At 52.3% G+C, this 24,501-nt stretch overlaps 2 protein-coding genes across 3 annotated transcripts in view; one reads left to right on the plus strand and one right to left on the minus strand.

The window, feature by feature from the left end:
- Nucleotides 1-8,764, plus strand: part of CBL (Cbl proto-oncogene) — a 101,209-nt gene extending 92,445 nt beyond the window's left edge. Inside the window, exons 13-17 of the mRNA XM_006152326.3 lie at nucleotides 1,803-1,897; nucleotides 4,724-4,864; nucleotides 5,258-5,355; nucleotides 6,846-7,028; nucleotides 8,145-8,764. Coding sequence (XP_006152388.1) covers nucleotides 1,803-1,897; nucleotides 4,724-4,864; nucleotides 5,258-5,355; nucleotides 6,846-7,028; nucleotides 8,145-8,419 — 792 coding nt within the window. The 3' untranslated portion in view covers nucleotides 8,420-8,764. The remainder of the gene's footprint in view (nucleotides 1-1,802; nucleotides 1,898-4,723; nucleotides 4,865-5,257; nucleotides 5,356-6,845; nucleotides 7,029-8,144) is intronic.
- Nucleotides 8,765-17,051: 8,287 nt separating this feature from the next.
- Nucleotides 17,052-23,239, minus strand: MCAM (melanoma cell adhesion molecule; the record flags this gene model as incomplete). 2 transcript variants are annotated; one of them, XM_014589274.1, is given in 15 exon segments in its annotated part: nucleotides 17,052-17,999; nucleotides 18,361-18,478; nucleotides 18,791-18,938; nucleotides 19,101-19,193; nucleotides 19,283-19,424; nucleotides 19,524-19,645; nucleotides 19,793-19,934; nucleotides 20,021-20,139; nucleotides 20,225-20,387; nucleotides 20,460-20,581; nucleotides 20,696-20,875; nucleotides 22,491-22,578; nucleotides 22,657-22,727; nucleotides 22,808-23,015; nucleotides 23,115-23,239. In XM_014589274.1, coding segments are annotated over 15 exon segments (1,871 nt in total), but the record flags the coding sequence as incomplete, so codon positions are not given.
- Between the last annotated feature and the right edge of the window lie 1,262 nt (nucleotides 23,240-24,501).

Raw genomic sequence — 24,501 nt, forward strand, 5'->3', positions numbered from 1 at the left:
AAAAAAAAAAAAAAAAGAGAGAGAGTAATCTAATAGCGTGCAGCATAGACTGGAAAGATACTAGATTTTTAAAGTAACATTTCTTTATTTATTTGTCATGATTTTCAAGCCACTGGGCCCAGGACTCAAACCACAGTTGGCCATGTTGGGAATCCAGCCTCTTAACTACCACACCACCTGTTGGCCCCAAGATATTAGATTTTTATAAGGCAAGTTAGCAGTCCCTTGTATAAGTGTATGGTAAGGGGTTTAGAATGGCGGGGGTTTAGGAGGAATATTCGCTGTTTTTTTTGGTGTGTATATACACTTTTTCTCTCTCTCAACAAAAAAGCTTGCCCTCCCAAAGTTTATATTCCAGTGGGAAGAATATGAAAAATAAAGCAGTGGGGAACCAGCAGTTAGTGTAATGGCTATGTTGCTGGATTCCCATGTAGTTGACTGCGGTTCGCGTCCTGGACCCGGTGGCTTAGAACTCACGCTGGGCACGTGTGTGTGTGCGTGCCCAAGATCCCAAGAGGAGAATGGAGGAGAAGGGATTGCGGCATGACCATCCCCCCTGGGGGGTGATTTCTCGCTTTCTGTCTCTATGTCTCTCTCTGTCTGTGGCGAGCGCACGTGCCCTATAGCAAAAAAATCCTCTCAAAAAAAAAATAAAATAAAATAAAAAATAAAGCAGTGAAGTGAGTTAACTATAGACTACTTCCCGATGACGAGTGTTACAGAGAAAAACAGCTCCAAGTAGAGAGTAAGAGTTGGAGTGGGAGGTCCATGAGGGAAGGCTCAGTCTTGAGTGAAGACCTGAAGCAATAGAACCTTGTTGATCTAAGAGGAAAGGCCATTCAGGAAGGAGGGAGAAGCAGGTGGGTTTGGGAGAGTCTTTTCTTTAGGATTATGTAGTTTTATTATTATTATTATTATTATTATTTTAATTTGCTATAGGGCACATGCATTTACCAGAGAGAGTGAGAGACAAAGTAACAAAGCAGGCCACCAGGTCCAGGACTTGAACCATGGTCAGTCATGTGAGTGTCCAGAGCCTGAATGAAGTACCACACCATCTGCTGGCCCCTTGGGAGAGTTTTAAAGAGTAGGAGGGCTTTACTGTAGCTGTACTGAGTGAGCAAGAGAGAGAACCATCAGTGAGCGGAAGTGGGCAGCCAGATTCGGTAGAGCGTGATGCAAAGACTCACTTGGGCTCGAAGTCACAAAAATGAGAAATCACACACATAGACACACGTGACAACCCTAGGTTCTGAACCTGGCTAACCAAGGACATGTTGAATTTGAAATGAGCCATCGATGGGAGAATTGGTGGAGAGCTCTTTGGAAATCTGGGAAGGTGGGGAAGGGGAGGTTGAGGGATTGGGGACCCTCAAATGAAGGACATACTTGGTTTCAGGGAAGTGGGGATAGGCAGGCTAGTCAGCGAGAGTGGCTGAGACTTGACTTCTGGGGACATCAATGTAGAGAGACCGTTTGAATTTTAGCATAGATTATTTACGCTACAAATGGTATTTATGTAGACAGTTACTCAAGTCTTTCTAGAATTAAAACAAGCAGAAACCCATTTCCCTGGCTTTTTCCGGACTGACCTCTCCCTAAGTCCTCACACTTGAGAACTCCAGAGCCTGAAAGCAACTTTGCTTTTGTCAGATGTGGTAGCCCTAGCATGGCACTGAGTGGGTCTGTGTTTATGTTTTTGTTCCTGTTATTTTGAATAGCTTCTTGGTAAGTAAGAGGAGATTCTTAGCTGTGACAGGAAGGTTCTTTTCAACAATTTTTTTTTTTTTTTAACTTTTCAGAATATGAATAGCTGCCCATTAGCAGGTCCAGAGTGTGAGCACCCCAAAATCAAACCTTCCTCCTCTGCCAATGCCATTTACTCTCTGGCGGCCAGGTAAGTTTCCTAAAGCTGTATTTGAGAAGTGGACTTGGTACTTTTTTAGTTTTTGCTATAGCATGTGTGCATTTGCCAGAGAGAGAGAGACAGAGAAAGAAGAAAAGTGAGAAATCACCTCCCCCGGAGGGATAGCCACACTGCAGTCCCTTCTCAAACTCCGTTCTCCTTTCAGGATTTTGGGCACACACCCACACATGTCTGGTATAATTTTTCAAGCCACCAAGTCCAGGATTCAAAACATGGAGTAGGCCCTGTGGGATCCAGCTGCCTTACTTACCCTCTATCCCACCTGCTGGTCCCTGGAGTTGGTACTTTTTATTTATTTGTTTGTTTGTTTGTTTTAGAGAGATTTTTGCTATAGGGCACCTATAGCTTGGTGGAGGGATAGAAAGAGAGAAATCACACCCCTAGGGGGATAGCCACGCTGCAATCCCTGCTCCTCCAGTCTCCTCAGGATTTTGGGCATACATGAACACATGCCCGGTGTGAGGGATTTTTGTTGTTGTTGTTTTTAATTCCTTATTGTTCATTTTCTTTTTAAAAAAAATTTTTAATTTATTTTAATTTGACCAGAGAGAGACACAGAGAGAGAGAAAATGAGAAAGCAAGCTACCAGGTCTGGGACTCGAACCATGGTCAGCTATGTGGGAGTGTCCAGCATCTTAACCACCACGCCACCTACTGGTCCCCTGGTGTGAGTTTTAAGCCACCCGGTCTGGGAATTGAACTGCAGTCGACGATGTGGGAGTCCAGCAACATAACCAGCATAACCATCTCGTGGTCCCTGGAGTTGGTACTTTTTAAATAGCTTATTGACATAAAAAGCTTAGATTCCACAGAAAAGTGTAAAGAAGAAAATAAAGGACTGGCCTAACTAGATGGCGAAATAGAAGAGAAGGGGTTGTGGTATGACCATACCCCACAGGGGGGGTGCTTGCGCTTGCTCATTCTCTCTCTCACGAGTACATGTGCCTTGGCAAATAATTTTTGTTTTCTTTTTTAGTTTGCTCTAGGATGTGTGCGCTTACTGGAGAGATGGAGAGAGAGACAGACAGAAATCACTCTCCAGATGGCTGGCCACACACAATCCTTTCTCCTCCATTCTCCCCTCTGGATTTTGGACATACACACACACACACACACCTGGCATGTCTTTGAAGCTGCCAGATCCAGGACTCAAACCAACAGAGTCGGCGGTGTGGATCCAGCTGCCTTAACCATTATACCACTGACTGGCCCCAACACCTCTTTTTCTGTAGTGTCCTTATATGATTATATTTATCCTTCATAAGGTTTTGTGGAGTTAAATTAAGTTTGTGCCTGAATATTTTTTAATCCCTTTGAGAACGTTCTTGACACTAGTTCTTTCTTTTGTAAGTTCATTTATTTTGTTAACAATTGCATGCGTGTGTGCACAGGAAGGAGAGAGGGAGAGAAACCCCACAGGGTCAGTGATGCCACAGCCACCTTTATCTACCCGTTTATATTGGCCTTCACACTCCTCAGAGATGGAGAAAGGGGAAGACTAAAAGTGCTCAAGTACCCCCAAATGTGGCACAGTCGGGCCACAGACACTTCTTTTACTTCTCCATCCTGTTGGGAATTTAGGTGCGTGTGCACAGGCTCCTGGCATGTTTCACACGCTGTTGGAGCTGGGATTCAAATCGTGTTCGACCACGTGAGATGGGGCTCTCTCAGCCACTTATTGCAGGCCTCCCCTGTCGGTTTTTCTTGTACAGTTATTTGCTTTTGGTCTTTGCCTCATTCCTGGGGTGGGATAGCCGAAGTTTTATTTCAAAGGCTTTGGATAAAAGCTATGTATTAGTATAAAGACCAGACCCCTGAAGTAGGAGTCAGAAGATCTGGGATCTAGTCCCAGAATTAATGCTAACCATCAAGTCACTCTATCTCTAGTTAGACTTTTTTTTTTTATAAAATGAGGAGAGAAAGTATTTAGACAGTTAGGTGATACATGAGAAAACTTTTGTCAAGCTATCTATCTGAAACCATAGGTAGATTTTTGTTTTTCTTTATCAGAGGACATCTCTCTTTACCAGGGAGAGACAGGGAGGAAGAAAGCACCACTACCGGAGGGGGGGGGGGTTGGTCCATTGCAATCCCTTCTCTTCCATTTCTCCATCCTGTTGAGATTTTGAGGCATACATGCATATGGACCCAGCATGTATTTCAAGTTGCTGAGGCTGGGACTTGAACTGCAGTGGAACCCAGCTCCCTTTAACCACTAGGTCTGCATAGGTAGATTTTAGAAGTAAAATTTGGTTTATCTTCCCAAGCATATTGTCAGCAACTTGCTATTCTTTTTTTTTAATATTTATTTATTTAATCTCATTTGTTGTTATTATTTTTTAATTTGACCGGAGAGAGAAAGGGAAAATGAGAAAGCAAGCCACCAGGTCCAGGACTTGAATCATGATTGGCTATGTAGGAATCCACCGCGTTTAACCACCATGCCATCTGCCAGCCCACAACTTGCTATTTCTTATTTCACACCTAATGAAAGAAAAACTGAGGTCCTAGCTCAAGGTTTGGAATTCTACAGTGGAACTTACTTGGGGATCAAGGCTAACTGCCGTTAGGGATCTCTCCCAGCATAACAGATCTTGGGTGTGGTTGCCACGCCTTTGGGCAGCCAAAAGTGAAATTGCTAATAACCTGTCTTGGTCAGAAGAAATAATAGTCCCTGAGGTGGCATGCATCTTGCTGTATTACATTTGTGCTGTGTCTGTTTCAGAGCCACTTTATTTCATATGTGAAAGTTCTCCAGCTAATCCTTTTTTGCTTTTTTGGTTATTCTACTTTTAGACCTCTTCCTGTGCCAAAACTGCCACCTGGGGAGCAGTGTGAGAATGAGGAGGACTCCGAGTATATGACTCCCTCCTCGAGGCCTGTAGGGCTTCAAAAACCAGAGCCGAAACGGCCTTTGGAGACAACCCAGAGCGCCCGGTAGGTTCACAGCAGCCCGTTTGCAGCCATGTACCTCATATGGAGAACTCAGTTGGCACCCTGACCGGCTTGGCTGGCTACCTGCACATGGTTTGGTCAGCCAGAAGTAAAGCAGAAAGGAAAACCTAGCCCCTGACGTTGAAGCCCTTTGTAGCTGTAAGAGCTCCACTTATGTGTTCTCAGTACCGCAGTAACCTCAGGAGCACACACACCTGTAGCTTGTCACAGGGGACCGTCTTGTGACATTTGCTAGTGATACAGGCAGAGAGAGAGTGTGTGTTACCCTGACAGAATGAGGGCCTCGGGTGGTAGTGACTAGATGAGTGGTAATAAGTTTGCAGATAACTGAGCTTTGTTTCCGAAGGCCATTATACCACTTCCCTTCCCATTCAGTGCATGTGAATGTGACCAGCCAGTCGACAGCTGTACGTACGAGGCGATGTATAACATTCAGTCCCAAGCACCGTCCATCTCCGAGAGCAGCACCTTCGGTGAGTAGCCGCTCTGCTGCTTTAAAATCGCGAGGCCACCTCAGAGGCACAGTGGTAACATGCTGTTCAGGAGAAGCCAGATCCCACGTGGTGACCACGGCTGGAATCCCCAGCCCAGTCACTCCAAGAAATGCAGCAGGCATGTACATAAGTGCCCAAGATTGGTGAGCTGGAGAGAGAGCTGGAAGCAGGGATCACCACGTGACCAGACCGTGAGAACGATGCTTCTCTCTCTCTCTCTCTTTCTCTCTCATGCACTCACCTGTGCTCTATCACGAACAACAACAAAAATTTTAAAAAGTAATTGATGATACCAGCAGATTGCGTAATAGTTACATTGCTGGATTCCCACATGGTTGACCAGGGTTCAAGTCCCAGACCTGGCTGCTTGAAACTCAGGCCTAGCATGTGTGCGTGCATTCCCAAAATCCCTAGAGAAGAAGGGAGGAGAAGGGATTGGGGTGTAGCCATTTCCCCTGGGGGGTGATTTCTCACTTTCCGTCTCTCTCTGGAAAGCACATGTGTCCTATAGCAAATATCTTTCTTTTTTTTTAAGACAAAGAAAGCCATTGATCTACCACAGGAATAAGCCTATAATACTTGGCTAATGAGATAATAACAGTTTACGTGGAAAATCGTTTTTAGGGAACCAGCAGTTAGCATAATGGCTATGTCGCTGGACTCCCACGTAGTCGACTGCGGTTCGCATCCTGGACCCGGTGGCTTAGAACTCACTCTGGGCGCGTGTGCGTGCGTGCCCAAGATCCCGAGAGGAGAATGGAGGAGAAGGGATTGCGGCATGACCATCCCCCCTGGGGGGTGATTTCTCGCTTTCTGTCTCTATGTCTCTCTCTGGCGAGCGCACGTGCCCCATAGCGAAAACCTCTCCAAAAAAAAAAAAGAAAAGAAATCGTTTTTAATAATTGTTGGTAAAATAACTTTGCTAAACAGGCTGTAAAGCCCCGCTCCTCATTTGTTTCTAGTTCACACAGCCAGTTCCTTTGCCTCGTGTCCTCCCAGAGCCGAGAGACATCTGTGTTTCATGGCCTGGACGTGCACGCTGTCAGCTCCCTCCCTCTCCCGTTGCACTGACGAAATGCTTCTGTGTGTGGGTGGTGATACTCAGTCCCCATGTGAACTGGCTTCCCAAGTGGAAAGTTCAAGCAGCCTGCACACACAGGGCGCTTTGGCTGATCTCCCAAGATGAAATGCAGACAGAAGCGTGGATTGGATACTGTAGAATGGCAGTCGGGTCTTTGACATTAGTGACTACCCACTTGAGCCTGAGAACCTTTGATGTGCTCATGAAAGAGAATTGTAGGGTTAGTGCAGGTTTTCTTTCTTTCCTCTAGCCACGGGGCCGCACTTCGTGTTTGGCCCCCAGTCAACATTCAGTGGCTGTTGAATCTGTACACATGGCCCTGTAGTGGGGTGTGGGGGATGGTGGCGTCTGTCAGAAGGAGGCGGTAACTTCACACACTTCTCTTCAGGTGAAGGGAGTCTGGCTGTAGCCCACGCCAGCACTGGGCCAGAAGAGTCAGAAAACGAGGAAGACGGGTATGACGTCCCTAAACCACCTGTGCCGGTTGTGCTGGCCCGTCGAACTCTCTCGGACATCTCTAACGCCAGCTCCTCCTTCGGCTGGTTGTCACTGGATGGCGATGCCACAGCAAGTGAGTCTCCAGGTTAACCTCGTTTGTCCTGACTTACTGCCTGGCTCTTAATGTGAACTGACGCTTCACTCCTGACGTTCAGAGGTGCCCTCCCGGCCCCAGTGGTCAGTAGGTGGAAGTAGTAGACTAAACACTGCATCGCCATGGGAGGGCGACTGGTGCTGGGTCACCTGTAATCAGGCTTCTCGGGATTCTACCAGACTTAGAACGAGGTGGTTCTTTAAGCCATGATTCTCCTTGTGCCAGGGTGGATAGAATTTCCAGCCCTCCCGACCGTGCCTTGTGACGGTGATAATTAAGCTTGATGGGTCAGACCTCATGTTCCTCTTCCCTGGACCCTGCCCCTTGGAAAGGAGGCCTGCTGGCTCTGGAGCACTGGGCTGACTGTTGGGGCTGCTGTTCTTGCACCTGTGGCCGCCTGTGGGGTGGCAGCTAGAGTTGCTGTCACTTTCGAAATTGAAGACAGCCTTCAGGACAGCTGGTGGAAAAGATATACAGCATCCAGTTGCCCAGACAGGCGGTGATCCCCACCCAGCCTTGGTTGGTAACACTTCGCTGTATCTAAGGCCAATTTCCGTCTGTCTTCCTACTTGTAGGAGCTTAGTGTCTTCTCTGTCCCTTCAGAATTTTTCTTTTATTTATTTATTTTTAATTTTATTCATTGTCATTATTTCTTTTTATTTTTTTTTGAAATTGACTAGAGAGAGAGGGAAAGTGAGAAAGCAAGCTTCCAGGTCCAGGACTCAAACTGCAGTGTGCCATGTGGGAGACCAGTCACCTTAACCACCATGCCACTTGCCGGCCTCCAGAATTTTTCTCTGAAATAATGCTGGCAAGTACGTGTGTAAAGGCGTCTTGCTAAGTGTAAAGTGTGCACGATAGCCCAGGGCCACCGTGTGCAGAACGGGTGTACAGTTATGTAGAAGGCTGCTCCGACGCTGCTAAGGGGGTGCTAGCTGAAACCCTTCAGCCGGTGAAGTCCAGCCGTGTGCCTTGAGCATGTGCACCAGTGACAGGAAGTCAGTGTCTGATGTCAGCACACCGTCATGTTCTTATCACTGCCGTCAGTGAGGATTGTGCCTGGGTTAGCCAACTTGTTCTCCCTCTTTCTCCTAGACTTCACTGAGGACTCCCAGGTTCCCGAGAGGCCCCCCAAACCGTTTCCCCGGAGAATCAACTCTGAACGAAGAGCAGGTAGCTGTCAGCAAGGTGGCGGGGCTGCTGCTGCTTCGCCTCAGCTCTCCAGTGAGATCGAGAACCTCATGAGTCAAGGGTACTCCTACCAGGACATTCAGAAGGCACTGGTCATTGCCCACAACAACATCGAAATGGCCAAGAACATCCTCCGGGAGTTTGTCTCCATCTCCTCTCCCGCCCATGTCGCCACCTAGCACATCCCCTCCTGCCACAGCCGTGGAGGACCAGTGAGCAGGGGCGCTTACTCAAGGAGCACCTAAGGGCAGAGGTTCCTTCGGAGACTTCACAACGCAGTCTCACCCTCTCCGGGATCTCACATCCGTGGTTCCAAGATTTCAAAGCAGCAGAATGAAAACGGAGCAGCTAGTATGTTTTATTATTTTACTGGTCTCGAGAGTACTATGAAGGTGTTCTTCAGTCCCCACTTGATAGTGTGGAGTTTTATTATATGGTGACCTACCTGGGGAACAGCGCAGAAAACAGTGAACAAACACCATGCTGTAAATCCTGATTGAGAAATTAAGACTTTGTTGGGTTAAGGATGTGTCTCTGTGTGTGCGTGCGCGCGTGTATGTATGAGTCTCTGTGATTGTCTATGTCCTGTGATTATAAGATTAACCTGCTGTGTGTGTTAATCCCAGGCAGGGAATTAGCACAAGAGGTTTAGGAAGGAATCTTTAAAGATTTCCATCTACTGTGGTATTACACCCAACCCCAGTGTGTGTGACACCTCAACACCCCCCTGTGGCTTAGAGTACCATGTGCATAGCTAAAGTCTTATATTTTAGAACACCCTCCCTCTGGCCTTTCCCCTGTGAATTTCTTCTTCCTCCGTGATGTTCTGTGGTGGGCAGTGGGCTTGCTGTGACCAGCCTTCCTGAGGCCAGGCAGCTTCTGAGATGTCCTCTCCTCTGTGTGATACTGTCGGTTTGTTTGACAGATAGGTGGCAATGCCATGTCACCCGGTCAGGTTTGATACTAGCCGCTAACACTGGTCACTCCAAAGCACTGTTTCTATAAGAACACTGAATTTGTTAAAGTAAGGTGTTTTCATTATCCTAATTACGTAATGACTGATTTTGAGATAGAGGCCTTTAAATACATTCCGTGTCCTCCCCAGAAAACGGTCTGTGGGAGTCCGTTGCCTTGGTGCCAGGTATGTGTTGTAATGCGGGTCGTGTGTCTCTGCTCAGTGGGAACCCCAGGGTCAAGAATATGTGTTTCCAGGATGGCTTTCTGGCCAAATAGCAGAAAGCTTTCAGGAAGCTTCATTTACACGCTATTTAGATGTGCAACATAGACAATGAGGATTTATCTGTTCAATTTCCTTCCCAGTGAATTTGTTTAGCTTATATGGACGTCTCCCTTCAAACCTGAGCCAGGTCTGATGTTTGGAAATGATTTTCATCTTTGCCCTTTAAGGAGCAGGGTACCAGCCATGGGAGCACAGCGTTCTGCTGGTGATTGGCACCTTGCCTGTACCCGTGCCACTGAGGACCCGGCCTTCTCCCAGCCTGCGGCTTCAGGAATGTGGTGTGGCCTTCCTCTTCCCCTGAGGCCCTCCACACCTGGCTGCCATGTTTGTGCAGTAATGGACGCTGCTCTGCAAGACAGGCTCCTGAACTGAGGTCAGACAGTGTGGCCAGGGTGGCGGTGGGCGTGACCACAGGTTCCTAGAGAAGGTTCAGTCTGGCGGGGGCCGCCTGCCAGCCCCTGCCGACAACACAGCTCAGTGGTCCCTCCGCTGCATCGGGCCTCAGTCCAGAGTCTTCTGCTGGCTTCTCGGGCAGCGTGTAATCTTCCTTGTTGGAGGCATCCTGCTCCTTGGTGGGTCTACTTTCCTCAGAATCTGAATCATGCTGCCATCTTTAGACGCAAACAAAAATGACCTGCCTTAGCTTTACTTTCTGTCTAGTCTTGTCAGAGTTGGAACTATTTTCTTACTCTTCTATTGGGATTCAGCTATTCCTGTATCTTTCAGTTTTATCCTGTTGCCTCAGAGCCATTTATATTCCCAGTGTGAATCGTTCAGGACCTCACGCTGATTTGCCGTGGCTACTCAGCATCTCTTTGCTGGCAGAAAACAACACAGGCCACCAGCAAGTGGGGCTGTCCTGAACGTGGGCGGAGGGTGGGGGAAATGGCCGGGAAGAGAAACTGGACTACCTTCTACTAGTGAAAGTCAGTGTAGTGTTTTCTCAGTTTTCTTTTTCTTTTCAAGTTTCTTTCCTTCAAGAGCAAGAGAGAGAGAGAAGGTGTTCCCAGTAGAATCTCAACACCATTATCCACCCCAGCCACCCCAGCCCTGGATCATGGACACAGAGTGGCGTGGTATACTCTGGATGTCTCGACGCAAACGTGGAACCTTCCCGTGTGGGTCAGCTTTGCAGAGCATCACATTTTCCTGCTGTACTATGGGCTGGCCCCTACATTTGTTTGCATTTCGTTTAGGTATTGATGGCCTAGACAACAGACCTAGAAAAATTGACAGCAGTTTGCAGGTCTAGTCATCTTGTTTTTAGATTTTCTTTCTTTCTTGACAGACACTGTCCACAGTCTGAAGCTCTATTAAGAAAACAAGGTATCAAGACCAGCAGATGGTGTAACGGTTATGTTGCTGGACTTTCACATAGCTGACCTCAGGGTCAAGTTCCAGATCCAGCAAAGTAAAACTCATGCGGAGCACGTGTGCATGTGCCCAAGATCCTGAGAGGTGAATGGAGGAGAAAGGATTGTGGCGTGGCCATCCACCCCTCGGGGGTGATTTCTTGCTTTCTGTCTCTCTGTCTCTTCAGTGAACACACACACCCTATAGCAAAAAAACATCTCTCTCATAAAAAGAAAAAGAAAAAAGGTATCAGCCACATGTCTTTTGCCTGTTCAGTGTGTCCAAACCTTTTCTGGAAATTCTTTTCTATACAATATTATTTTCCTAATTGAGTTCCCACGTGGCTCCTGGAGTCAGCCCTGAAACCGAGGTTCCTGATCCCAGTGTTGAACAGGCACCCCACCAGTCGGCCGTTCAGATGTATTGTCTGCAGGCCTTCAAGGCTGGACCATCCCATGAGTCACTCTCCTTTGGGCCCTCTGAGGACACCGCTGAGTCCGAGCCCTCAGCTGCCAGGCAAGCCCAAGAAGATTTTCACATGGTTCTCGTCCTGAGAATATTCTCCAAATCCTTTAAGATTTCTATCTTTTAATTTCTTATGTTTTCCTTTGACTGAGGCTCCAATAACCTGGTCTTCATCCTTCATTTGTATGGCAGTTTTAAATTCTTTGACTCTGCTCTGAATTTAACTAAGATCACCCTTTTAGGAGTAGGCTTTATTTTGAGTTTCACCCTTTTGGTCAAACCCAGCCCCTTTCTCCCTCCTGATTTCAGATGGTTGATAAGGTAGGAAAAAAAACACTTTGTTTTCTTTTTCTCAAATTCATCAGGTTCGTTTATTCAGCCCAATTTCCTGCTTTCTGTGTCTTCCTGGATCACGCTACACAACCTGCCTTCCTGCGGAATCGTTGCTTCACAGCCTTCAGGATCAGACTTTCCCTGAGCGCCCTCACATCCTCCTTCCACTACTTAGGGGTTCCAGAAGTGGGAAGCCGTGGGGCTCCACGATATACCTCCCTTTTATTCCAAGAGACGGGACAGCTTATCACCTCCACACTTACCTGGTCACGTTTATGGAAGCAGTGATTTCTGCTGTGGATGGCTTTTCTCTTCCTCCAGCCTCCCTCTCACTAAGCCCTCCTCTGTATCCTGTCACTCTATAAGTGGGACTCAACCTCAGGGCTCAAAGTGAAGAAAACATTTGCAGGGGCAGGGGTGCTATTCTTTATACCTACGATATTTATTTCCTCTGTAGAAAAGTAAGATGTATCTTATGGTCCAAACAGAAGACTTACACGTGATTTTCTGTAACACAGCTTGCTTGTAAGCAAAGGGCCAGCCGGACATGCCCTTCAAGGTGCCGTCCAGCACGTCTGGTTCTCATTCAGGCGATCGGCCATGGTGTTGATGCAGAGCATTCTCCTACCTCACATCATGAAAGTCAGTTCTAGATCTTTTTTCCCGAACCGTCAGTCCCCTTTTTGCCATTGCCTTTCTGACTCCGGGATGACCGCCGTCTGCTGGATAGCAGTGTTCTGGCCACTGACTGGCTGTGACAGTTCGTGTCCATTCAGCAGGTGTTTATGAGGACTCGTGTGCCAGAGGCGTGCTCCGAGTTCCTCCCCCAGCGCACGGCGGTGTGCTGGCGCCAGGGGTTCTCCTTGGACCGTTCATTCTCCTGATATCGGTAACATTTGGATTTGCCCCTAAACAGCTCTTCCCAGTTTTTATTCACAGCTCTTTTCCTGTAGAACTGTTGTTTAAAATCAGTCTGAGATGTCCCTTACCCCTGTCGTCTTCCTGTTGTGCCTGGGAGGTTTCTTGGTGTAGGCCTCACGAATGCCCGCCCATAAGTATTTCAGTGGAGTCGAGTGGGCTGGTACTTTGGCCGAGCTGGACATGTGCATTCAGTAGATGTTTAAGCAAACGTCTGCCCTCACCCCTTTCTAACCTGTGCCTTTCTTGACGGTGTCACTGAGCGGCCTGGCCTGACCCTTACTGGGAAGGTTTCCTTTTCACTCTGCTGGGACCTTTCACCATCTTCCCTCCTATCTGGAATTGTCTTCTAGCTTTTCAACCACCTCTGCAGCTAATGCCATGTCTTGGAAAGGCTGAAGGCATGGGGAGGGTTGGGCACCTGTCTTTGGGCCCTCCAAGAGCCAGGCAGCCGTGAAGATCAGACTAGGTTCTTTAAATGGCAGCCTGAGGATGGCGTCAGAGACACTGAGCCTTAGTGGCAACACATTGTCCTTCTCCTGGGCCGTAAAGCTTTAGAAATTCAGTCTGAAGTATTCTCAGTTTAAAGCTCCACTGTCAAACTTTGCTCTCAGTCTCCATTAGCAAGCTTCCTTGGGGCTCACGCATAGCCCCTTAATTCATGGAAGAAGGCGGGTAGTGGAAGGTGGTCCAGGCTGTGCTTTTGACTGTCCTCATTGGGGCTCCTTTGGATGTAAAAACTGGAAATGTTCAAGCTAAGGAAGAAGGACATCATTAGAAGAATGCAGGAGATTTAAAGAGACCCAGGACAGGAAGTGCAGCTGGTTCCTTCATGCGCTTGAGCATAACACTCTGCACTTCGTCCTCTCTACTGCTTCCCAGCCTGCGTGCCAGCAGCATGGCCCCAGATAGGCGCCCCCACCCTCAGTCCCCACCACTGGCCAGCTCTCGAGAAGGAATAAATACACGCAGTGGCAAACATGGAGCCCTGGCTCGGCGGCCTTGTGGGGGGCGGAGACGTGTGAGAGGCAGGGCAGCAGGTCTCGGAGACCCAGTGATGTCTTCATGGGACTTCTCAACCTGGTAGTGAAGCCACCATCGTCACGCTTTTCTGAGAGTGGACAGGCAGGCGTCAGACTGTCTGGGACAGCGAGGAAATGCTTGGGTTTAAATTCTTATTTGTTTATTTCCTCCTTTTCTTCCCTTTTATCAGCCTTGGCATCCAAGATTACCTCTTTCTTCGGGCCCAGTCTCTCCCGTGTCGGAGCTAATCTGTCCTGGGTGGCATGTCTTAGCCTCCGTTCAACTCAGGTCTTCAACCTTCGCTCTTAGAGACCAGGTCACAGATCCCGCTGTAGCCACTACCTGTGGACGTCTGGGCTCTCTTCAGGTTTTTGTGCTGAAAGTGTGCGCAGTCCGTGGGTTTGCAGCCTGCCTCCCCCCCAGCTCCCACCCCCCGCTGTCATGCCGGTCCCTCCCGGTGGGGGAGGCACGCTGTGCTGATGGTCTAGGCAAGCCTCCCTGGGTACCTCAGCAGCTACTTCGCTGGAGCCGTAAGTAGTTGGGACAGTTGCCAGGATCTACATCGCATGTACTTGTGTCTTTCCTGTGTGACTGCTTTCTCCTCTGAGTCTTACAGTAAAGCTTTTACGTTTTCGTTAAGTATTGCTGCCTTTTTTTTTTTTTTATTAAGTTTGCTATAGGTAGGGGTGCATGAACTCGCCAGAGAGAGGACAGTAAGGACTCACCCCCTGGGGGATGGCCACGCCGCAACCCCTTCTCCTCCATTCTCCTCTCGGGATTTTGGGCACGCACTCACACAGGCCTGGCGTGTTTTTCAAGCCACTGGGTACAGGATTCTAACCGCAGAGATGGCCGTGTGGGATCCAGCCGCTCTAACCTCCATGCCACTTGCTGGCCCTGTGCTTCTACTTCCAATCTACTCACGTATCCCCTCTTGGAGCCCGCCCTGAGTTACAAGGCGTCTCACGCTGCCTTACTTAGAACTTTTTCTAAACCACTAGAATCATCTGATACAGAAGTAACCTAATCATCCAAAGATACCCACTGAGGCACTTGAGGCAGGGTGGCCACCAGACTGCCTCCCATGTCTTAGTGTAGGTTCTGAAATGAGGAGCGGAGGGGTCACGGCGTCATGCGCTTGCACCATGACCCAGGAAGTCTTGGTGGGTTCCAAAGGGGAGTACCAGTGGCTTTGGTTCCACAAAGTAGCACAAAAGTTAGAGGTGGGGAAATACAGACAGGGAGAGCAAGCCCTGCCCATCAACTCCAAGTCAGATGGAGAACACCGCGTCCAGGCCAGCTGTTGGCCAGCAGGCTCACAGCTGTTAGGCGCCCTGGCCGCCCCTTCCCTAGTGTAGCCTTGAGAAAAAATGTAGCTAGCCAACGCCCAGTGTTTGCCCGGAGCCAGGCCGCCCACCCCCACGTCGCCTACTGACTTGACAGCCAAGCGGATGATTGGGGTTGTGCGCCTGGTCCGTATTTCAGATCCACCCCAGAAATGGATGTGGGAGGCCTTTGATGGTGCCCATCACTGGGTTCCCTACCTCTGGGCCACCGAGGCCAGTGCACACTGTGTGCATGCCCTGGGTCTTGCACCACCTCCACCCCGGGCCTGGGACTTGGGGGACTGGACGCCTGGTGTCATTCCCTGCTGACCTCTGACCCTTTGGGGGAGGAGGGTAGCCATGCCTGTGACCATCCTGAAACTGAAGAGGCGGGGAGCTACTTGTACTGCTGTCGTCTGTTGGCTGGCTGAGAGAGCTGCAGCAGTGCCCCGAGACCAGGCACCTCCTGACCCAGCGGCACTGCTCCCCTGTCCTGGCCCGACTTCCTGCGAAGCCTGTGGTAGGGCGTGGCAGCCCAGGGTACCTCCTACATCTGTCTCTGGCTGTGGTGACTTGGGATTTTTAACCTTATATATCTTTCTCCTTTATTCAAAACAAAACAATTTTTAGCACACTGAAAAAAAAAAAAAAGCCAAATGTTTTGTGCCTGTCTAAGGCAGCACTGGATCCCGGGCTGCATTTTAGGACTTAATATGGAAATACCAGAATCTGCACTCCTCTACCTTGAGTTTCCTTCGTCCCCGAGTCTGGGGGACAGGAGGGAACGGTCTGTGGCTGGCGAGTGACATCCAGGTGTGTCAGTGGTCCCTTTGCCCACCTTAACGCTTCATTGGGAGAAAAGGCCAGGGTGGTTTGGTTGGTTCCAACCAGCAGCTTAGTTACCAGGTCAAGGGCTCTCCTGCTGAGACAGACAGAATACCCCACTGTTTCCAGGTGTGATGGGGCCTGCAAGTACCCAGCTCCCCTGGCACATCAGCAGCCCAGGCCCAGGTGGAGCTGCAGAGCGGCGGCGGAGAGGGCGCTTGCTTGGTTCTCTCTGCCCTCCTCCTGCTGATCCTACGCTGGCCTGGACCTCCTTGCCTGCCTCTGCCTTCAGACTGGCCCTCCTTTCATTTGAAGGCTTCCGACTTGCAGCATTAAGCAGCTAGTGCCCTCTGCAGGGTCTGGCTGTCCCCAGGGAAGGGCAGCGGGGAACACCTGCCAGCAGCCTGTCCTCGGTGCTGTGACCCTCACAGGTTTCAGCAACAAAGGAAAAGGAATGTTTTCTGCAGAATGCCATTTTCCTTCTCTCTCACCCTTCCTCACTCTTCCCTGCCTTTCAGTAAGAATTGGGAGATAGAAACAATCTTTTTAAAGTCCTCCTTATTCAAGATTTTGAAATTCTTGGCCTGGGTGGGGCTGGAGAGAACTTGATGCTTTCTCCAGAAAGAAAAGTCCCAATTCGTTTATCAGTGTTAAGAAGAAACAAACACCTAGATGAGAATTTCGTGGACTATTTTAAAAATGTGTCATTAATATAAAAAAAATTTATATTAGCAGTATTTAATCATTCTCACCTGTAAAGGATAAGAAAAACAGAAGGTAAATATTCTTACAGAGAATAGCAGAGCTTTAAGATTCATTTTCATTTTGAGTCCATTTTATTTGCCAATGGATTAATGTTTAGAGGTCTGTTATACTAATGTTATTTATTAATTTTTTCATTTCCATACACAGTTAACTAAAGAGCTTTTACAAGCACCCATGTCTGTAAAAAGATATTTTTAAATAAAGTGGCTTTTGCTGTAGCAGACTTGAGTCTTTGCTCATTTTGGGTGTGGGTGGGTGGTAACCTGCCATGGGCATCCTGGATGCCGGGTGCCAGGACCCACTCCTCCATCACCTGCATCTGCACTGCTGCCTCGAAGGATACTTAGTGACAGGAAAGAACAGATGGGACACTCCTGCATCAGCCTAGGTTCTACCCTGCACACTGTCCCGGGCAGGGTAGCCCTGCTGCTGAGGACAGGGACTGTCCCTGGTCCCTGCTGCCAGCTGCAAAGGGCTGCAGTTGCCTTCTGGTGCACCCTCAATTCCAGAAGCCCCAGATTCCTGTGGTTCCGTGAGGAATGAAAGGCAATGTAAGGTTTCTGGGACAATTTAAGCTTTATTTTTCATATATATATATATATATATAAAAAGGAAAATTTTGCAAATTTACACACAGCAAAACCATATACAGATATGTACACGCACACAGACACACACCACTCCAAAGCTCTTGCCAGGCCCTTTTCTCATTCTCATCTTCAGGTACCGTCCTCCCATTGGGGCCTCCCCCTGAGGTTTGGGCCCGCTAGCTCAGGTTATAGCAGTCTGGCGCTAACAGAACTGCAGCCTTACACCCCAGGAAGGACAATCTGGCTGTCGTCTTTGTCGCCCGCCCCCCACCTCTCCATCTTCCATGACCCCTTGAGAGGGCAGTGGGCCTTAACTCGAAAACGGTGCCCAGCCTCCTCACTGCTGGGATGTGTCCTTCAAGGAAAGACACCAGTTCCTGGCTTCTGCCCAAAAAAAGTGGCATGAAAGGGACCCTAAGAAGTGGGCAGGAAGATGGCAGCAGCAGCACTCAGCTGCTTCAAGGTGCCACTGGCTGCTCTCTAGGGCGGTGAGAGCCTGCAGTGGCACAGGTCAAGTGCTGGGCTCCTTGTGCACCTCCAGTCCCAGTGTGGAGGCTCCCAACCCAGCTGCCAGCAGAAGACAGGTATTGACAGCCACACAGGAAGGGGACAGAACTTGTCCCCCTCTGGGAGACTGGCACCTCTCCTTAGGGTAAGTTTCACTGGGCAGATGGAGATGGGTGCCTGGTCCCAGCAAGAAGGCTTCCAGGGCCAAGCAAGGTCCGACTCCAGACAGCCCTGGTCCCAGCCCCTTGGCCCTGTGAGGAGGGTCTGCAGGTGCACTGGAGCAGGGGCTTTTCAGTTGTCCCCTTGGAGACTGACTGGCTGGGGAGAAGAGAGCAGGGAGCCAGGACCATCCCAGGCAGCGAGGGGGCCAGTGGTGACCCAGAGGCTAATGCCTCAGATCGATGTATTTCTCTCCCTGAAATGGGGAGAGGGAAGTGAGGGGGATGAGGGGCTACTGCCGGGCTGAGGTGTGAGCATGCGGGAGGCGGGGCAGGCAGAAGCTGATGGGAAGCAGAAGCTGGTGGACACAGGTCGCAGTTCACGCCTAGTGGCAGGAAGAGGGGATAGCGATGGGAAGGGGTGTGGCCCTCGGTCTCTCCAAGGTCCCTCAGCCCTGGGCTGGCCCTGCCACCGGGCGAGTCAGGTTAAGGAGAGGGTTTTTCTCTCTCTCCAGCCAAGAAGGGGGAAAGGGGCGAGTTAGTGTTGGGGGACGGGAACCCTTCTGCCCCCAGTCCCTGCAGGCGTGCCAGGCCCTGGCCACGGGATCCGCCTCCTACCTGGTCTCCTGGAGCCCTCTTGTCACCGCTGCCGCCCTGTAGGAGGCCCATCTCTTCTGGGAGCTTATCTGACTTAACTTCTACTACAAATTCGCTCTTACGAGACGGGGGCAGCGTGCTGGCAGAGGGAGGGAGGGAGGGGGAGGCAAGAGGTTGGCAACTCTGGCGAGGGGGGCAGGAGGTGGGCACGGGCTCTTTGGTGCTGGGGCCATAGGGTGAGGGGGCGGCTCAGGGCAGGGAGCCAGAAAGTGAACGAGAAGGTGTGGTCGATGGAAGCCGGGAAGCGGGCAGGGAAGCGGGGAGCACTCTGACCCAAGGTGCCACTCCTGGCCCTAAGGGGAGAGTGGGCACTGGGCAGGCAGGGGAGTGGCCCTGAGGGGCAGCAGCCGGCAGCAGGAGGGCAGGGGTGAGAGCCAGGCACTGGGCTTACATCTCTTGCTTGCCCGAGCGCCCGCACGGCAGCTTGCCCTTCTTGTAGAAGAAGTAGAGGACGGCGCCCAGCACGGCCAACACCAGGATACAGACGATCACAGCCACGATGGCCACGCCCTGGCTCTCCGACTCAGGCAGCTTCCTCTCTGGTCCACAGGAACACCGTCACTCACTCTCTGCCCTCGGCCGCCATGTGGCCTGGACCGCCCTCCCAGCCAGGGCCGACAAGGTGGCCGCTACTCACCTTTCTGGACAGGGCTCTAGGGAGGCCCCAACCCCACCCTGTGCTCGTGCCAGGCCCAGCTTACCTGTGGAGGTGCTGTTGGCTCTGGGATGAGGACTGACAGTGGAGGTGCTGGGGCCAGTGGTCTTGGAGTCAGGTGTGAGGGTGGTTAAACGGACTGGGGGCAGAGGGGGCGGGTTAGCAGAAGCGCGAGTTACTGCCCGCCTGGGCGTGCCCCTGCCGTCCGCTGCAGGGATGTGGCCTCACCCCGCTCAAGGAAGATGACGGTGGTGTTCTTGCCCAGGGCATTGGAGGCCGTGCACTTAACGCCTGTCTCCAGCAGCTCTGGGGTCACAAGGACATTCAGGCTGCTCAGGACACTCTGTGGACCTCGGTCTTGCTCACTTGCCTACGAGAAAAGAGGCAGCTCAGGGGGCTGGGGGATCCCTGCCAAGGCCGCAGAGCAGGGCGGGAATGAGAGACACAGGGAGATGAGCCAGGCCCTCACCGTGCCATTGACGTTCCAGGAGATGGTGGGCCGAGGGTGCCCCGACGCTTCACACGACAGGTTGAACACGGCATTCTCTTCCACCTGCACCTTCCTCTCCTTCCACGCCATCCACGGGGACCCTGGGGGAGGTAGGCAGGGTGAGCAAGTCCATCCAGCCTGCCCCCCTCCTAGGGAAGTGCTCCCCGGAGAGCAAGGGGCTTTTTATCCTTAAAGAGCTTGAAACCGCCTGACCTGGGTGAGCCCAGACCCTTCCCAGAGGGACTCACCAAAAACAGCCACATTGACCAGCCGTGTGCGGTTCAGGCCAGGCACGCTGGGCACAGACGCCACACAGCGGTAGCCTCCCCCTGCTTCCCGTGTCAGGTCGTGCAGCTGGAGCATAGGCCCCCTTCCCAGCTCCTGGCCTGTCTGGGGGAGACACCGGTCAGGTGGAGAAAGCTGTGGTCTCTGGCAGCCCCACTACCCGCCGGCCCCCAACCCACCAGCCTAGGTACCTTTTCTCTCAGCCACTGGAACTCCAGGGCCTGGTTACTCTCTGCCTCGCAGGTCAGGGTGAGGCTGCTGCCCTCCTGGCTCTCGGGGGTTGCAGGACTCACCCGGACGTCGGACACGTCTGGGGACACAGCAGCAGCGTCAGCCTGTTGGAGCAGGCCAACCCCGCTGCCCAGCCCGGCCCCGGTCTGGCCCCAGCCCCTCACAGTTCACTAGCAGCTCCTGCGGGTCACTCGACAGCGATACCATGGCTTCCAAGTCCAGGCCTTGACACTCATAGATCCCGCTGTGCTCCTTCCGCGCAGGCTCCAAGACCAGGACGCCGTTGTCGTTGGTCGTCTGCTCCTCCATCTCTCTGGTGCTGGGGTTCTGGGAGAGGACAAAGCGGTGAGCCTGTGAGCGCCCCAGCCACCTCCCGCAGCTGGCCCCTCCCCGACACACCTGCTTGCTGATGCTGAAGTGGGGTGGGGGGTTGCCATCTGCCAGACACCGGATTTCCACGTGGTCGCCCTCCTTCAGTGTCCCCACGGGCTCCACTTCCAACCACACTTTTTCGGCCGGGTCTACGTAGGACAGGGCTCACTCTCAGCCCAGGAGCTGAACCTGGGCTGGCTGGGGAAAGGCAAGCAGACTTCCCATGGGCCCAGGGGGTGCACAGAGGACAGGTCAGAACTCACAGAAAACATGGACGGTGACTTCTCTAGACTCCTTCATGTGGTTCCCGCTGGGCAGCCGGTAGCTGAGCTCACAGTAGAACTGGGCGTCCTTGTCCTCCTTCACCAGCTGCGCCTTCAAGACGCTCTGCAAGGTGTACAGGCCACTGGACTCCACAATCTGGGACGACTGAATGTGCACCCCTGGCCAGGCAGGAAGGCGAGAAAGGCGCCTCAGCCTCCCTCCAGCCCCGCTCCTGGTCTCCACCAGGAGGAAGGGGGCACCCAGAGACCCCTGTCCCTGCGAGGGCCAGGTACAAAGACAAACAGGCGATCCTGCAGTCAGCGCTTGCACGGCTCAGGGCCTCCCCTGGGGAACATTTACGCATCAGCAGGTAGACAAGGGTGTGTGCGAATAATGCTGCAGGACAGGGAAAATCGGGGAGACCCTAGATGTCCACTAACGGGGCAGGGTCACTGAGCTCTGTGCACACAGGGGACACTCAGCAGTGCGCACGAGAGAGGGCAGATCCACATAGACCAGTCCGAAAGAGCACCTCGAGAAAGCGTCCCACAGTGGGTGCCGCACGGTCCCACTTTAGCGTGGGGCATCCCAACCCCACTGCTGCTGATGTCTGGGGCCAGACGAGATCTCTGCTGGGGAGGTCCCTGTGAGCATCCCTGGTCTCCTCCCACTAGGTGCAGGGGGCACCCGTTGGCTGTAATCAGCAAAAATATCTGCAGACATGGCTGAATATCTTGGGGGGGGGGGGTAAAATCACCCCTGATAAGAACCACTGACTGGAGCCAACAGGTGACATAGTGGTTAAGGAGCTGGACTCCCACATGGTTGACTGCGGTTCAAGTCCCAGATCCAGAGGCTTGAAATTCATACTGGGTGAGTGTGCATGTGTGCCCCAAATCCCAGGAGAACGGAAGAGAAGGGATTGCAGTGGCCATCCCCCCCCGAGGGGTGATTTCTCACTTTCTGTCTCTTTGCCTCTCTGGCAAGCGCATGTGCCCTAGAGCAAAAACCTCTCTCTAAAAAAACAGATCACTGAGTTAGACAATAAAAATAAAAGCCTCATGTGTATGTGAGTAAATACACAGAAAAGGCTTGAAAGAGCATCCTCCAGCGGACACCACAGCTCACTTCTGGGAGGGACCTGGGGCAGGGAGGAACTTTTCCTTCCAGGCTTTCTGGACAATTCAAACTCTTACAAAAATATCTTCCAGCATCACTTGTCATTTTTTTTCTTTTTTTTAAGTAAAAGGCTAAAAAGAGGGGCCAACAAGTGTGGTGGCTAGGGGCGCTGGACTCCCCTAGCCACCACATGGCCAGCCACGGGTCGAGCCCTGCCTGGAGGCTTGCTTTCTCACGTTCTCTCTCTCTCTCACTCTGTCCCTCTCTGGTCAAATTAAAATAAATAAATAAATACATACATACATAAAGTTAAATTAGTTTTTAAAAAATTTTAAAGCTAAAAAGAAAATGCAGGATGGTCCCTGTGATAACACAAGTATGGCTTTTATTATTTTTTTTTCATTTGCCAGAGTGCATGTGTGCTCACCAGAGAGAGACAGAGAGGACACCCCTAATGGACATGGTCATGCAGCAATCCTGACTCTTCCATTTCTCCATCCTGTTGGGATTTGAGCACACATGGACATGCATCCAGTGTGTTTTTCAATCTGCCAGGGCTGGGATTCAATTCGCATGGTCAGCCATGCAGGAGCCGGCTCCCTTAAGCACTAGGCCATGGGGCAGGCCCCGAGCATGGGGCCGAATGGGCCATTAGGAGCAGAATGGGTGACTCACGGTTCTTCTCCTCCTTCAGCTGCCGGCCGTTCTTGTACCAGATGACTTGAGGAATGGGGTACCCGTTCCTCCCCACACAGGTAGCAACCTGGGGAGGACAGAGAGTGAGTCTCTCTGCCTCTGCCCCTCCGGCTCCTGTCACCACCTGGCGCCTGGTGTTTCTTACCTCTTCGGGCTCCTCACTGTTCACCGGGATGCCCACGGCGTTGGCCTGGATGGTGGGCTCCTCCGGAGCTTCTGCAAGCGAAAGAGAATGAGCAGGGCGTGGGCCCACCGCTACCCCCCACCCACATGCAAGGGCGGGCATGGGAGCTCACTGTAGACACGGAGCTGGATGCGATGCTCCTGGGACCGAGGGCGCTTGCCCTGGCACAGGAAGACACGCTCGTCATGGGGCGTGACCTGAGTCAGGGCCAGAGTGGGTCCCTTGCCCTGGAGGCTGAGCCGGTGCTGGTACTCCCCAGGTTCGCTCTGGCCCTGGCCTTGGCGCACACGGAAGATGAGCGTTGATTTGCCCTTGTGGACCTACAGGGAGGGGACAGAGGAAGTGAGAGTCCTGGGGCTCCATGAGGGCAGCGTCCCACCCCTCGCCCAGGGTGCTGTCCCAGGAGCCTGGGCACTCACAGAGAACCAGTCCACATGGCTGAGGTTGGTGGGTGCGTGCGAGAGGCCACACTGCAGGAGGGCGGTGCTGCCCACTTCCACCTCCAGCAGGTCGGGTGCGGGCTGCTCGGCCTCTCCGGGCACACCTGCGGCCGGGGAGAGGGGCCGGGGAGAGGTGCACCCCAGCGGTGGCGTCAGCTCCAGCTGCTGCTCACGGGCTGCCCTCAGTCTGCTCCCTGCAGCTGTTCTGCCGGCCACTCGGAGGATCTGAAGAGGGCCCTGTCCCCTGCTAGTCCTCTACAGCTCCCTGCACCTCTCCAGGATCAGCCCTCTCCCAGGGCAGGGGATCCCTGACCCGTGGAGCAGGGACTGAGCCCTCAGCACTTCCCAGATGAGGCTGGCCGAGGGGCTGAGGGGCAGACCTGGGTCTGGGCCAGGAGGAAGGTTCCTTTTCTCCCGGCCCCCTCCTCTCCCAGTGAGCTCAGAGGGTGGGAATGCAAGGCATGTGCCAGGCTGGGGCACACAGGCTCCTTTGTGTCCCCACCTCCAGGGAAGACGTCACTATGCTACCCTCTGCCCCCCAAAATCCCCTCCCCGAAAGCCCCACCAGACACAGTGGCCCAGCTCTGGCCAGAAGTTCTCTCCTCATGCTCCCCAAACTGATCTCGATGAGCAGTCCACACCCACACTTGGGACCCCAGCCTAGGAGTCCAGTGATTTCGGAGGGGTCAGTCTCCCCGGGGGGGCGGGGCAAGGGCCAGGCACTGGGCAGGAGTGACGTCAGTGGTGCCAGCGTGCTGCCGGCCCTGTGAGGAGGTGATGTCACTGGTACCATCTGGCTGGACTCTGGGATGCCTGGGTTGATGCCTTGGGCTGGCGCCGGGACAAGGAGGACAAGTGGGGTGTGCTCCGACTGAGCAGAAGCTGAGGTCCCTGACTCTGTTTCCCAGAGCGAAAGGGCAGAGCAGGGCGGGGCTGGCGCTGCAGCTGCGGGGACGATTTAGCCCTTTCCCTAGAAATAAGGCCTGGGAGGCAGCAGCCAGGGGCACCCCAGGGACGCGGCTGGCACCGGGCAGAAGGCCAGCAAACTGGGTAATGCCCAGTCCTCCCCCTCCCCAGCCGGACAGCGGCTGGAACCGAGAACAGGAGCCAAGAGAAACACGCGACCCGCCGCGGGGCACGCAAGGGCGGCGTGGACAGGAGCGCCCGGCTCCTAGGCGGCTCCAGAGAAAAGCTCCGAGCTGCCAGGCGCTCTTCCACTTGAATGTGCCCCAGATAAGTCTGCAGACGCCTCCACTCTGGGCACCCTCCTTCTCTCGTCTCTGCCACCTGTGATCCCTTCACCCGCGGGGGCGCTGAGGCGACCCACACCGCAACCCCGGGCCCCTGCCAACGCCCCGCTGGCGCG

Source organism: Tupaia chinensis, unplaced genomic scaffold (genome assembly GCF_000334495.1).
Source record: "Tupaia chinensis unplaced genomic scaffold, TupChi_1.0 Scaffold000348_1, whole genome shotgun sequence".
NCBI lineage: Eukaryota > Metazoa > Chordata > Mammalia > Scandentia > Tupaiidae > Tupaia > Tupaia belangeri.